Genomic DNA, 14,315 nt, shown 5'->3' on the forward strand with positions numbered 1-14,315 from the left:
TCGGTGCACAGAGCAGTCTTGTTCTGAATTAACACGGCACAGGCTCCAAGAATTTCAGTCTTCGACAAGCCATCAGGCGGTAGAATGACAAAAAAGCCTACGGTTCAAAATTACCATAATACAACCCATATGGGAAAACGTAAGGATAAAATAGGAATTTCAGCAACACCATTTTTTCAAACTTGCAGTTACTTTTCCCCTGCAGCCGGTCATTTCTGCGATGGCAGCGCTCCATCCCATACATGAACAGTGCAGTTGCCAAACAGCCTCCAACAGTCGGATAGAAGACGCGTAGCCCCAATAGCATTACTTTCCCAAATCATTTCTTCTCAACGGATCTCTTTTGCTTTTGAAACCCTTCTGCAACTCTGCAAGCTTCCATTTTTTATTTGCTTTTTCTCTTCTCAAATCAGACTAGTTGTCTCATTCACCACCGTTAACCATGTGGGACAGGCCCTTTTGCTACGATAGTCACATGCGTCTAATTTCTCAAATTTCTGCAACCCATGGCCATGTTCCTGCTGACGAAAACATTGACGCCGACTCTCTTTTCGTTGACATCAAAAACGATCTTAAGCACATTATCCGTACTGTTGACAATGCCTTACTGGTATATATGTTTCTACCATCATAATTCATATTCTTCATATAAGATTCTCTTTTTTCTTCTAGTCCGAAACGGGGATATAAATATAATAGTCGACTACTAAGATTTAACACGTTTATTCCAGGAGATCAGAACAAATACATGGGATAAAGGTTTTTTTTTTAGTTACTGATGGGATCAAGTTCGTTTTTGAGGTTTCTTTCACTGATAATTACTTATGACTTACTATATATAGGGCAGCCAGGAACACCCGGAGAACCTGGAGCTAAATGTGTCCAAAGACAGCTTTGATCCACTATTCTGCAGACTTGGACTCCGGCAACTTTCCTCTGAGGTAGTTACAAAGAATAGCACATTTTTTATTTTATTTTTAAATTCACTTTATACCCATACATTTATCCCCACTAAATTTTCAATTTCAATCAATTTACTCCGTTAGTTTTAGGGTTAACTTTTTAATGGAAATGTCTAAAAGGCTAAATTATCTTTTGATTATCTTCTTTTTTTTTTTTTTTTTTTTTTTTTTTTTTTTTTTAGTTTGAAATTAAGGGTAAATTGAAATTTTATAAAAAAAAAGAAGTTAAGGATATAAACGTTATTTTATCCCTTTTTACGTTTAAAAGGATAAATCGATTGAAATTGAAGTTCAGAGATTAAGATGAGAGTTTTTGAAATTTAGGAATTTTCTACGAGAGAGAGTTAAGAAGTATAAAGTAAAGTTTTTTTTTTTTTTTTTTTTTTTCAATGTTTGTGACAAGAATTACAATTGAGATGAATGTCATCTTTTTTACGGTATAGTTACCAAATTAGCATTTTTTCCATAGTAACAAATGTGTAATCTCAGATGGCATGCAAGGCTCTATGTGCGGAAACTGCACACAAAAGAACTATTTTAATACTTAACAAACTCTCGAGCTATTCCTGGGAAGCTAAGGCGGTGCTGGCACTTGCAGCTTTTGCTTTGAATTACAAGTATTTCTCGGTTCCTGCCCAGCTTCACTCATCGCGCCAAGTGGAGATCCCAAAACATGTACCTGCAACCTTAAAGCATCTAGACCTCCCAACATGTAAGGAAACAATTAGTGAACTTAACACAATGATCAATGATGTGTTGGACTTCTCGGAGTCCGTCTTTGAGTTGAAGAAGCTATCTACTAACAACTACATAGAGGATAAGCCATGCTCATATATCCTGGGCCGTATCTCGTTTTGTGTCTACGGGATTATCATTTCTGTTGTAGCTTGCACAACTCAGATGTGTTGTCTCACCAGTGATGAGTAAGTTCTTGTGTACTATGTATGCTCAAATTCTTTGTGTAGAAATCCTTGCCATGCCACATTTATGAGACTTGTTGTAATGCAATTGCTCATTGGTCAATTCATAGGTACTATACACTAGGGTGTCAAAATTTGATAGATAATATTATCCTTTTAATCTAGCTATATTGCAAAAGGCCATGGTTGCATGATTTTAGGGACAAGCCCTTCGCTGAGAAAATCAGCGGCATCCTCTCAAACCTAAAGTATTGGATGTGTTGTCTCACTCACGAAAAGTAAGTTCTTGTAGTCCTTGACATGTACTATGTATATATTCTCAAATCCTTCGTGCAGAAATCTCTGCCATGTCACAATTATAAGACTTGTTGCAATGCAATTGCTTATTGGCCAATTCATAGGTATTATATGCTGGGGTGTCAAAATAAAATATTTGATAGATAATATTGTTCTTTTAATCTATTACAAATGACCATGGTTGCATGATTTCAGGGACAAGACACAGGATCTTTATCTCTTGGCTGAGGAAATCAGTGACTGGCACTCAGAACTAGAGGATTGCATACTTGACGAACAATTTCGTATAGGTTAGCTAGCCACAAGGCTGATTTCAATCATAAGGAAGCATGCGCCATTAGATCTATTGCACATATATGAAATATAATGGCTTAAAAATGGGCAACAATGCTGACCAAAGTTCCTTGTTCACTGCAGAGGAAAAGAAGGCAGAAAGGAAACTGAAGGAACTTTTACATACACCCGACGAAATCGTGGAGGTTTTCAAGGGGTTGATTTTTGCCAAGGATGATAAGCAATCTCTTTTTGATGGGTCCACCAAGGAAATGGTTAGCTCTGCAAAACACAAACTTTTTTTAGAATTTTATTTCTCACTTTTGCACCACATACAATCGCAGTTTATATATGGTAAGACTATGGGTACGTACCAAACGCTGAATGTTTATTCTATTAGAATAGAGAAATAGCTTTTATTAAGACTTGAAGAAGTTTGAATAGAATAGTCTTAATGTCAGAATATATGATAAGGCTCATACACTTGGAATAGCCATTGCCAATGAAGGATTAATAACTATTCCTTAAATTGAGAAGATAATAGTTATTCCCTCATGGACAATGAGAATGGTTATTCGAAGGTTATTCCATTCAATATTCTTCTATTTCTAATAAAAGCTATTTATTTTTCTAATGGAATAGCCACTTCGCATACCAAACGTAACCTATGTGTTACAAGAGTTATGCAAATAAATAATGTTAAAATGAAATGTCAAGCAAGATCACTTTTGGGTCATCATAGTCAAGACCGTGCCCAAATTCAAAATATTATTGGGCCAACGAAAAATAGTCGAACACTATAGACTTGGGGCCAAACTTTCCAACACGTTCAAAGAATTTTTGACTGGCTAGCCTCATTGGCAGTCAGGCTGGCCCTCTGTTACAATACATTTCTTTTTCAAGTTTTTTTGTAGCTAATTTGTCAATGTACTATACTACAGTCACAACTGCATCCTTAATTTACACTTGCTACTAAACTGCATATTTTGGTACCTCCTCTGAATTATGTGCACAAACAGGTTAGCGTTGACGTGCTAGAAAAGAAAAATGTTCTATTGTTCATTTCAGGTCTGAACATTTCTAGTGATGATATCTCGACTTTGATTTCAATTTATATTGGAATGAGGAAGAAGGACACGTTCAAAATTGTATGGATCCCAATAGTGGAGCAGTGGACCTATAAGCTGCGAATGAAGTTTGAGATGTTGCGGTCAGATATGCCATGGTACATAGTGCAGTACTTTTCATTAGTAGCAGGAATCAAGTTCCTTAAGGAGGATTGGCACTTCGATAATGAGCCGATTATCGTGGTGATGAACTCGCAAGGAGATGTCAAAAACAAAGATGCACTTGGCTTGATTCGGGAATGGGGAATGAATGCCTTCCCTTTCACTCCGCCTAAACCAGTTCCACGTACAGGTTTCATCAATCCACCTGGACCTCATCAAGTAATGTCTTCTTTACTACTCTAAATGAATACACGTACATATTCATGCATGCAGTTTTAGGCAAACTTCATATATAGTACGCCTTCAAATAAAATTTGATGTTACATACTTACATATATATCTTGTGCAATCAGAACGAAGTTTGCACTTTCTACTGTGGAGGCAAGGACAAAATATGGATCCAACGATTTTCCCAAAACTTTAATGCCGTGGCCAAGGATCCATTGATAACTGAAGCTGGAAACATTGTCATAACATTTTATTTCGTTGGAAAAGACTGCGAAGTGCTGCATTTTGTCAAGAAAGTTCAAGAGTTATCGCGTCCCTTCAAGCTGCCGCATTTTGACGAGAATGATCTAGAGTTATTGCGTCCCTTCATGCTGCAGCATTTTGACAAGGATATTCAAGAGTTACTGCGTCCCTTTAAGAATGAGCTTAGATGGGCCGTGTTCATGGATGATTTTAATGAGGTAATCAGTAATCATGGGACAACAATTCTGACCTTCTTGGAGAGATTTGAACAGTGGAAGGGGCGTGTGCGTAGGGGGAGACGCATAAAGAGGTGCTTCAAAGACTTGCTTCGAACTGGTTCCCTGCCATCGACGTCAAACTGGGTCTAAGTTTGTAACCAGTATTAACAAGTTTGATTTTGTAATCTTGATCGCGATGGTAATCTGATGCCAACGTTATCCTTTTTTGTTGTTGCTATTGGTGGGCATCTTTTTATGCATGCATGAACAAATTCCTAGCATTATAGGTTAGAGTGATAATACTTAAACTCCCATTTAAATTAAGTTGCAAAAATATGTTTTTGATACAGAAGTATGAACTAATTGCATGTAGTTATTATTAATTATACGAATTCTGTATATATATTCTAGGTGGCCGGCCAGTGAAATTTGGTGTAGCTAGTGATCTGTTTAACGAATAAATCATGGTTAAATTCGAAATTCAAAGTTTACGAAGATTTTGTTACTATGCTTTCTCTTTTTCTGGTTTGTTACTTTTTCTTTTTATGTTTAACAAATAAATCATGGTTAAGAAGATTTTGTTATTATGTTGTTTTTTTCCACTGAAGTAGTCAGTGAATTACCGCTCGAGCTCTCCTGAGCTTCCAACAAGTCAAGTTTGAGCACACATTTTATAGTTTGCTTTGAATAGGCATCTTTATAAATGAGTCCGTCTTAAAATAAGAAAATGGGGTATAATAGTTAAATTTAGCTGAAAACACCAATTTATAAGGACTGTTGTAGATGCTCTCACATAGGAAAGTGTACTCTTCAAAAATTACATTTTATTTGAAGGTGCATTTTGAGTTTGGCTTAAAACTGCATGCATTAATATGTGCATAGGTGTATATGTGTCCGTGCAAAAGATATGCATGTATATTCATTTCAAGTGGATTTTCTTTTTTCATATCCCCTTGTGGGTTCATCGCTAGGGGTGTAAACGAGCTGAGCTTGAGCGAGCTTTCCTTGTTCAAGCTTAACTCATTTAAATTTTACTCGAGCTCGAGCTCGGGTCGAGCTCAAGGGTGAGCCAAAAAAAATCGAGTTCGAGCTAATAATAAATCGAGCCGAGCCAGCTCGCGAGCTGGCTCTTATATTTAATGTTTTTGTTTTAAAATTTTTTTTTAACTTCAAGTACTCTTAAATGACTTAAGAAGTTAGTTTGCATATGAGTATTTGCTTAGCTTGGCTAGTCGAGTATGGAGCCTGAGTTAATACAGCAAGGCATTTGGTTTCAAAGAGAGAGGATATGCATCATTTTATAGATAAGCAAACTTGGAGATTGATGTTTTCTTAACAATGTGGGACAAGTTAACAGGTTGCATTCAGACTGCAGTGGGACAACGCCATTTACAAAAAAATATTTTTTTAACGTCTCTCTCTCAATCCCCCTCACCACTCACAACGGATCTTCCACCTGAACTCTCATTTCCCACTCTCTCACTCTCACTCACCAGACATGTAGTGATAGTGTTTGGGTTTATTTGATTCATCAATAGTTTATGCCTTTCGCAATCTCCCTCAATAGTTTCTGCTTGATTTTTCTTCCTTTCATTTGGATCTGCTCTAATTGAATCGAGGTTTTTTTAATGATTGCTCTCTCTCTCTCTTTTATCATGAAGGGTCTAGAATTTTTCATTCTCTAACGCTTAAATATAAATGCAATTTTAAGGTTTTAATAATTATGAGATTTATAATTAATTATCTATTACTTAGTTTATTTATATATATATATATATATATATATATATATATATATATATATATATATAAATAAACTAAGTAATAGATAATTAATTATAAATCTCATAATTATTAAAACCTTAAAATTGCATTTATATTTAAGCGTTAGAGAATGAAAAATTCTAGACCCTTCATGATAATTAATTATAAATCTCATACACACACTCGAGCTTATACGAGCTGTTCTCGAACTTAACCGAGTCGAGCCGAGCTTACTTCGTTTAATATTCGAGCCAGGATTTGTGTTCATGAAGTGCTTCATTTAATATTCGAGTCGAGCACGAGCCGAGCTTATGCGAGCCGAGCCCGAGCTTGCTCGCGAGACGCTTCGCTCACTTAACAGCCCTATTCATCGCTACGATAATTGGCTTATTCTCTAAGTTCCACTCCTTAATGAACATGAAGCATGCTATTGGTGAAAAGTATTTCACTATGTACCATGGCATCTTAGACTGCAATATCTCAAACTTCTTTTACAAGTCATTGGTCCACTGCTCTATAATTGGGAATCATAGAATTTTGTATTGGTCCCCCTTCTTCCTTATTCCATTATAAATTGGCATCAAAATTGAGATAACATTCATGGGATGTCCAAGCTTGAAATGAACAATAAAACATTCTTCTTTAATTTCTAGCGTGTTGATGTTGACTTGTGTTAGAGCGTTTTTTTAGTTCAAGAATTTGCTGCTCAGTAATTTTATTGATGGTTAAGCTGTAAAGAACTTCTTGTACGGCAATGAAGTTCTTGCAAAACAAAAATAAGGTTAGAGGGTCTTCGGTTGAAGCCGAAGACTCTCTGATATTTAAGTTAATATTTTTATTTGTGGATAAAAAATATGATGAAAATTTGCCTCTAATATCTATCAATCAGTGTGTTGAGTGAAGTATATAATAAATGAGGAGAGAAGAACGTCAAAGCAAGAGAGAGAGAGAGAGAGAGAGAGAGGGGTCTTCCGTGGCGGAAGGAGAAGAACCTCATTTCCTTCTCTTCTATCTCCTTTTATCCTCAAGTACAAAAGTGGTGTGTACATGTGTTGAGGGGTGAGAGTAATGTTGTAAATAAGTGTAAAAAAGAATGGGGCCACTAGGAGATATTTTCTCCCGGTCCCAGACAATTAACCTGCTTGTGCAACACAATTATGAAAAATAAATCAAATGTTAATTAATTAAATTATTCTTAAAGTGTCTTTTGCACATAATGAAGACGAGGCACCATGAATATTCAGATTCGTGGCAAGCGTGAAGGATATAGCTGTGACTGTACATTGAGGAAGGAAAACAATACGTACATATATACAAGCTTGAAAAAGAAAAGTCATACTTGGGAGGGCCAGCCTGACGGCCTATGAGGCTAGCCATGAATCCAGAATCCTTAATTTGAACATTTGTTGAAAAGTTTGGCCCCAAACCTCTCATCCAACTATTTTTCGTTGGCCCAATTGGGGCACTGTCTTGATTGTTATGCCCTCAACATGATATTGTTCAACGTTTCATTTTAATTAATTAATACTATTTATTTGCATAATTCTTGAAAGATATCCTAATTATCTCTTAATAAACATATATGAACTGAACTGCAATTTTATGTCGTATGTGGTGTAAAAGTGAGAAACAAAATTCAAAAAGAGAATTATATATATGTTTTTGTTTGTAGAGCTAGCCATTTGGTTGGTTGAACCGTCAAAAAGAGGTTGCTTATCATCCTTAATTGGCAAAAATCAGCGCCTTGAAAATCTTCATGCATATGATTCTGTGAGGTGTTTGTAAAAGTTCCTCTCGTACATTGACGTACACCTTGAAGCACTTGAATATATGGATTATCATCTCCACCTTTGGCTCTTGTTCAGTTGTTCTAACTTCTAATTAAGTGCCAAATCCAAGAGGCTGGCGTGTTAAGCAAAGTTGACATGGCTTGCACTTGTTGCATACGTCTTAAGCAAAAAATATGTTGTTATTTTTTGGGTAATTATCTTTTTTCCCATTAACTACAATGTATTGTCACTTTACCCTTATGAACTGACAACCTTACTATCCAACCCTATCAAACTACCATTTTCTGTCCAAAACTCTTATTCCGCCAGTCAACCACATTAAATTGAACGAAATATTCTCTTTTAGATGTTAAATTTCCTTAAAAAATAGAAATACCCCAAATAAAAAATTAAAAGAAAAAAAAAAAAAAAAATATATATATATATATATATATATATATATATATATTATAAAACAAAAATAGGGGGTAGCTACTGGGGGGCCAACGAGCCACCCCAGAGGTGGCTGGGGGTGGCGTGCGGCCAACCCCCAGCCATATTTGGTGGTGGCTCGTTGGCCACTCCCTCCCTAGGGTTTAAGCTAAACCCTTTTTTTTTTTTTAAATAATAATTTATATATTTATATTTTTTGTTTAAATTTTTAATTTTGGGGTATTTCTGTCTTTTAAGAAAATTTAACATCTAAAAGAAAATATACCATCCAATTTAACATGATTAAGTGACGAAATTGGAGTTTTGGGCACAAAATGGTAGTTTGATAGGATCAAATAGCAGGATTGTCAATTTATGTGGACAAAGTGACAATACATTATAATTGATTGGGGAAAAGGTAATTACTCTTAAGTTTTTTTTAGTGGACTAGTATAAGCAATTAAGCATATGGTTTGTTTTAGTCACATAATGGGTTGGATGCATTTGTATACATTTATCCACAGATTTTTATATTCCGTTTTCATTTTTAGTTTTAGAAGTTCACAAGTGAAATTGTGAAAATTCTTCAAAATTATTATCCGTAAAATTTATAAGTTTTATTATATTCTAGAAACAATTTGCTAGCAACTTAATAATAATGTTTTTTTCGGACGGGGTACATATTTTCTTAAAAATAGTGATTTGTACACCACAAATTATCTTGTTGTTTCAATTTTTTATTTATTTTTTCCTTCGCATATATGTATTGCATGCTTTATTTATAAACATTATTCAATTTTTAGCGACTGATGGGTGCCAGGCCAGCCGTTTGGTGGTATGTTATGAGGGAATGAAGTCAAAATTGATATGGCCGGGTCAGATGTTCTTTGTATGATGCGTTAATACAAAGATTAATTAATGAGAGTTAAGAAAGCAACACATGCGCGCTGAGCAAAATTTTAAAAGTTCCTTTTGTATTCCTCTTGAGTTACTCCAAGAATGATGTGGCTATTAAAACTACTATTGGGCTTGTGATTGATCATTATTAAATTTTGATCAAATTGTGATTTTAATAGTCACGGCAGCTCGAGAGGCTATGAATTTTTGTAGAGATGTGGGTATACAAGATGTTATCCTGGAGGGCGATTCGCTACAGGTCGTTCAAGCATTCATGGATTCCAGTGCTAATTTCAGACCTTATGGTCAAGTGGTAGAGAATGCCAACACAATTCTGGAGAGAATGAGGAGATGGACGTGCTGCCACGTAAAGAGGGAAGCAAATATGGCAACCCATGGTCTGGCAAAGTTTGGACTAACATGTTCCTCAGAACATGTTTGGATGGAGGAGATACCTGAATGCATCCACCCTATTGTAACATTAGAGCAGTATGCTCTTTTATGTTAGAGCTATGCTCTAGATGGATCTTTATTTGATGAAATAATATTATTCATTTTCCCAAAAAAAAAAAAATAGTCACATCATTTTTTGAGGGACTGAAACACAAAAAGATTTCTAGAATTACTTCATGCGCGCCATGCCACCAACAAACATGGTTCAAGGAGGACGGAGGAAGGGTGTAATGAAATCGATCACTCACATTATCTTGTGTCTCATGTATTAATTAAGAATAAACATATATAAGGAGGTATAACTAAGGATGTTGAGAATTGTAGGTCAAAGAAGTACATGAGACAAGCACGAGGTATTTATTTAAGTCCCCCAAAGAAATTTTATGCAGTCTGCAAACACAACCATAAAAAAAAAAAAAAAAAAATTCTTCGTCTAAATGATACTTTAAAACTTTGTTAAGATGAGAACAATCAATCGTTGACTTTATAGTTATGGTAGCGGATCTGAACCGGATACTTAATTACATCGTCCTTAGGTAATTAAATAGATTAGAGAGACTGCAACTTCTTTTTATTTATAAACTCCCCCATGGTCTATTGTTGGAGGCTGCAAATCAGATCTACATTTCATTTACAAAAGAAACGAAGGTGATCTGCTGCATAGCCCTGTGAAAGCGCGCTGCCTCTCCATCTCCTTTATACGCGTGGCACAACAGGCCGGCTTCAATACCTTTTTTGCGCAGCAGGTCCTATAATCTCTCCCTTCCATAGTTTCATGCACTCTCTATATATACTTTATCCCATTGTCTATTGATTTTGTTTGCAGTGATTTAATGTTGATATATATATATATATGGATTGCAGTCTTGTTCATCTTTAGGTGTGTTAAAATATTGATTAAATAATTAAATTAATTTATTTCTTTTTATCAACTTAAACTTTTAGAACAAATGATAATATAACATGGTATTAGAACCAAAAGTAGTCATGAGTTTGAACACCGTGTTCTACTCCAATTTCATCAGCTTCTTGTTTTTTTGTTTTAGTTATTCTTAAGCCATCATCGGCCTTACTTTAATTTTTACTTCAAATTTTAATCATTTCATTTGATTTTGTTTTAAAGATTAATTAGAGCAAATTTACACCAGCATCGATCACGGCTTCTGAATCTTGAGCTAGCTGTCGTAAATTATGTGTATAGGTGGAAGTCTTTATCTTGGATGAAGTCTTGGACGTCTCTTCTGGCTTATCTGGAGAGTTGTTGACAGATGCTCCAATAGCCCCCCTCAATCTCAGCGGTTTAGTTAGATATGGCTGCTACCTGGTATTCGCCGAGCAGATTTCTCAAACAATCACCAAGTGCGGAAATTCAACAAATTGATGAATATCAACGTGACAGTTTGGTAATTGACATCACAGAAATGCTAAAGAAAGTACAGCCTCTCTCATCATCCGAGCCTTGTATCTACAAGGTTCCGGATCACCTTCGCAAATTGAACGAAAAAGTCTACACTCCTCAGGTTATTTCAATAGGGCCCTTTCATCGTGACAACAAAAAATTGCAAAGCATGGAAAAGTATAAAGAGAGTTATCTCAAGGGATTCGTGGACCGGTCCGGGATAGACATAGAGATTTTAGTAAGCACTATTGAAGAGTCAGAACAAAGTGTTCGTCAATCTTATGCAGAGACTATTCCACTTAGCAGGTATGATTTTGTGAAAATGATCTTAATAGATGCGAGCTTCATTATTGAGATTTTTTACAGATATCGCCAGGGAAAATCAGTATGGACACCTGATGACAAGATAGTACAAAAGCCATGGTTGGCTTCTAGGATGCAGCTGGACTTTATGTTACTTGAAAATCAACTTCCTTTCTTTATTATTAAGAAATTATTTGACCTTGCATTTTCATCTCAGACAAACTTACCTTCCTTCATTGAGCTTACCTTTCACTACTTTAGGGTTTACAACATTCAAAATTTGCATCACAATCCCGATCGATCCAAATATAAAGCACTTTGTTGATTTGCTTAGAAAATTTTACCTCCCCCAAAGTCTACCCAAGAGAAAAACTAAAAAAGAACCGTATGTGTACGGTGCAACCCAACTGGATGAGGTAGGATTGAAGTTTGAGGTGAATCATTCAAGCAAATGCTTACTTGACCTTGACCTACACTATGAGAAGGGTGTGTTAAAAATCCCACATTTTACTTTGGACGATTTCACAGAGCTTTTTGCTCGAAACCTCATGGCTTTGGAGCAATGTTACTATCCAAATGAGGAATACGTCATGTTAAGTATTCTTATCAAGAGTGAAAGAGATGTGCATTTACTTAGTCAGAAGGGGATCGTGGTTAATGGGCTAGGTAACAACGATGCAAGTTTTATCAACAATCTGAGCACAGGTATCGTATATTCAACCATGAGTTCCAAATATTATAATCTTTGTGAGGATTTGAAAGACTTCTACGAGAAACCTTCGCATGGTTGGCTGACTTCCTTGAAGCGGGATTATTTTGGCACTCCTTGGATTGCCGCTGCTTCAATAGGTGTTGCTCTCACGTTGATCCTCACTTTCATACAAACTGTATTGTCCATTATGTCGTCTGTGCAATCGCATCCCTAAATTAAAGTAGCTGTAGTTCTGACTGTATTGGATTGCATTTTGATTACATTTTATTTTCTAATGCACTCAAGATCTAGATCACGTGTAACGCCCCAACATTATTACCCTTTTATTTTTCTACGTCTATAAATTCCACGAGGTGCTACTATTATAACTTTACTTTAATTAGACCAGCAACAGAAAATAAAGTATAACTAGCTATAAGAATAATGCCAAAGCTTTTACTGAAGCCATAATTACATTTATTCATGTATCTCGTACAACTCTCACTACTTAAAAAAAAAAAATTTATTTTTTAAAAAAAAAAACTTATTATGGACATTTTTAATAAGGTGATATTTTAAGGCCAAAAAAGTTCCTATTTAATTAGGGGCGCTCAAATAGTGACATTTTGCAAATGTTCCAAATAAAGTGACTATAATTAAAATTATGAACATTTAAATAGTGAAAAATGTTCCTAAAAGGGGACATTTTCACTGACAAGTCCCCTTATAAAAGGGGACGTGGCAATAGCTAGTATGCACGTCACCTTTTGAAAGCTGAAGTTTTGTATTGTTTAAATGTCCCTAATATTTTAAAAAATAAATTTTCCCAAAATAATATTTATAATAATATATATAAAACATGAAAAATCAAATTAACTGTCTTTTTTTTAAAAAAAAAATAAAACAAACTCAAGTTAATTTTTTTTTTTTTAATAAAATAAATAAAAAATTAGAGGGGTGGCAACCACCCCAGGCTCAAGGGTGGCTCGCAAGCCACCCCAAAGGTGGCTGGCGCCACCCCCAACCACCTCTGGGGTGGCTCACGGGTCACCCCCTCCCTCAAGGGTGGCTACCGGTTTGGAAATCGGCAGCCACCCAACACTTTTTTTCAAAAAGCAAAAAAATTAGTGTTATGTGTGTGAAATCGAAAGATGAGAAATTTTGAAGTTTTTATGTGTAGGTAGTTGTTATAAATACAAACTTTAAGCGCCAATATTTTTAAAATTAGGGACATTTGAAAGATGTTACTAATTTGAGGTGTTTTACTGTTCAAACGTCTATATTCATTGTTTTACTGTTCAAATGTCCATATTTATGCGTGAATAGGGACGTGTGAACAGTAACACTATTCACATGTCTATATTTATGCATGAAGAGTAACACTGTTCATATGTCGCTATTTTTTAATAGGGATGTTTGAATTGTAAAACGCCTCAAATTAGCAACATTTTTAAAAAAACGTCCATATTCCAAACGTTACTAATTAGGGTGTTTTTTTTTTTTGGGTGTGTAGTGTCTATTCCATATGTACAAAATCAATGTAAAATTAGAATATTAAGAACTTTTTGTTACTCAACTAGTCTTTTCTCTTGGCCTGTGTTGAACATATATTACGCTACGGTGGTCTAAATTAAAGGATGTAACTATGACAGTATAGTACATTGATGAAGGAAACATTATGTAAGGACAAATTTGAAAAAGAAAAGTATTATTTTATGTGGTACAAAAGTGATCGAGAAAAGAAATCTCAAAAAGTATGTTCATGGCCATTATATCGCACGTACCGATGTTTTATGTCATACCATATATTTATCATTCATTTACTGAGGAAATCATATATAATTATTCGTCCATTTGAAGTAGTGTAACATGTTCTAAAATTTGCTAGGTTCAGAACATGTTATTGAAAAGTAAAACATGCTCAATCCTCTACCATATTGCATATATGTGACTATTAAAAAAGCTCTCTAAGCATTTACTTACCTCATCCACTTATTTATAATTTCGAATATCTTGAACTTCTATAGTGTGAAACATACCTAATTAATATTTTAAACAATATCTAGCTCAATAGTCTATTCCATATATGCGAAAACCCAAATCATAAAATGGACACACTAAACCATCATTAAAAACCAGAATCATCTATTCTAAGTTGTTTATTAATCACCCTAATCAGTTATTATTTTTTTTTATGGGTAAAAATGTTTTTATAGTAATGGAGGAGATTCAAACCT

The 14,315-nt window shown here is 35.1% G+C and overlaps 1 protein-coding gene and 1 pseudogene across 1 annotated transcript; both read left to right on the top strand.

Annotated features, from left to right (window-relative positions):
• Nucleotides 1-205: 205 nt before the first annotated feature.
• On the top strand, nucleotides 206-4,728 carry LOC132177149 (protein SIEVE ELEMENT OCCLUSION B-like). Its single transcript, XM_088515954.1, has 7 exons — nucleotides 206-610; nucleotides 843-941; nucleotides 1,452-1,885; nucleotides 2,375-2,469; nucleotides 2,597-2,727; nucleotides 3,472-3,900; nucleotides 4,035-4,728. Exons 1-7 carry the CDS (start codon nucleotides 443-445, stop codon nucleotides 4,518-4,520), a joined length of 1,842 nt encoding a protein of 613 aa, XP_088372080.1. The 5' UTR covers nucleotides 206-442; the 3' UTR covers nucleotides 4,521-4,728.
• Nucleotides 4,729-10,995: 6,267 nt separating this feature from the next.
• Nucleotides 10,996-12,313, top strand: LOC148586059 (UPF0481 protein At3g47200-like; annotated as a pseudogene).
• Nucleotides 12,314-14,315: the final 2,002 nt, after the last annotated feature.

This window comes from Corylus avellana, chromosome 4, assembly GCF_965113065.1.
Source record: "Corylus avellana chromosome 4, dhCorAvel1.hap1.2, whole genome shotgun sequence".
NCBI lineage: Eukaryota > Viridiplantae > Streptophyta > Magnoliopsida > Fagales > Betulaceae > Corylus > Corylus avellana.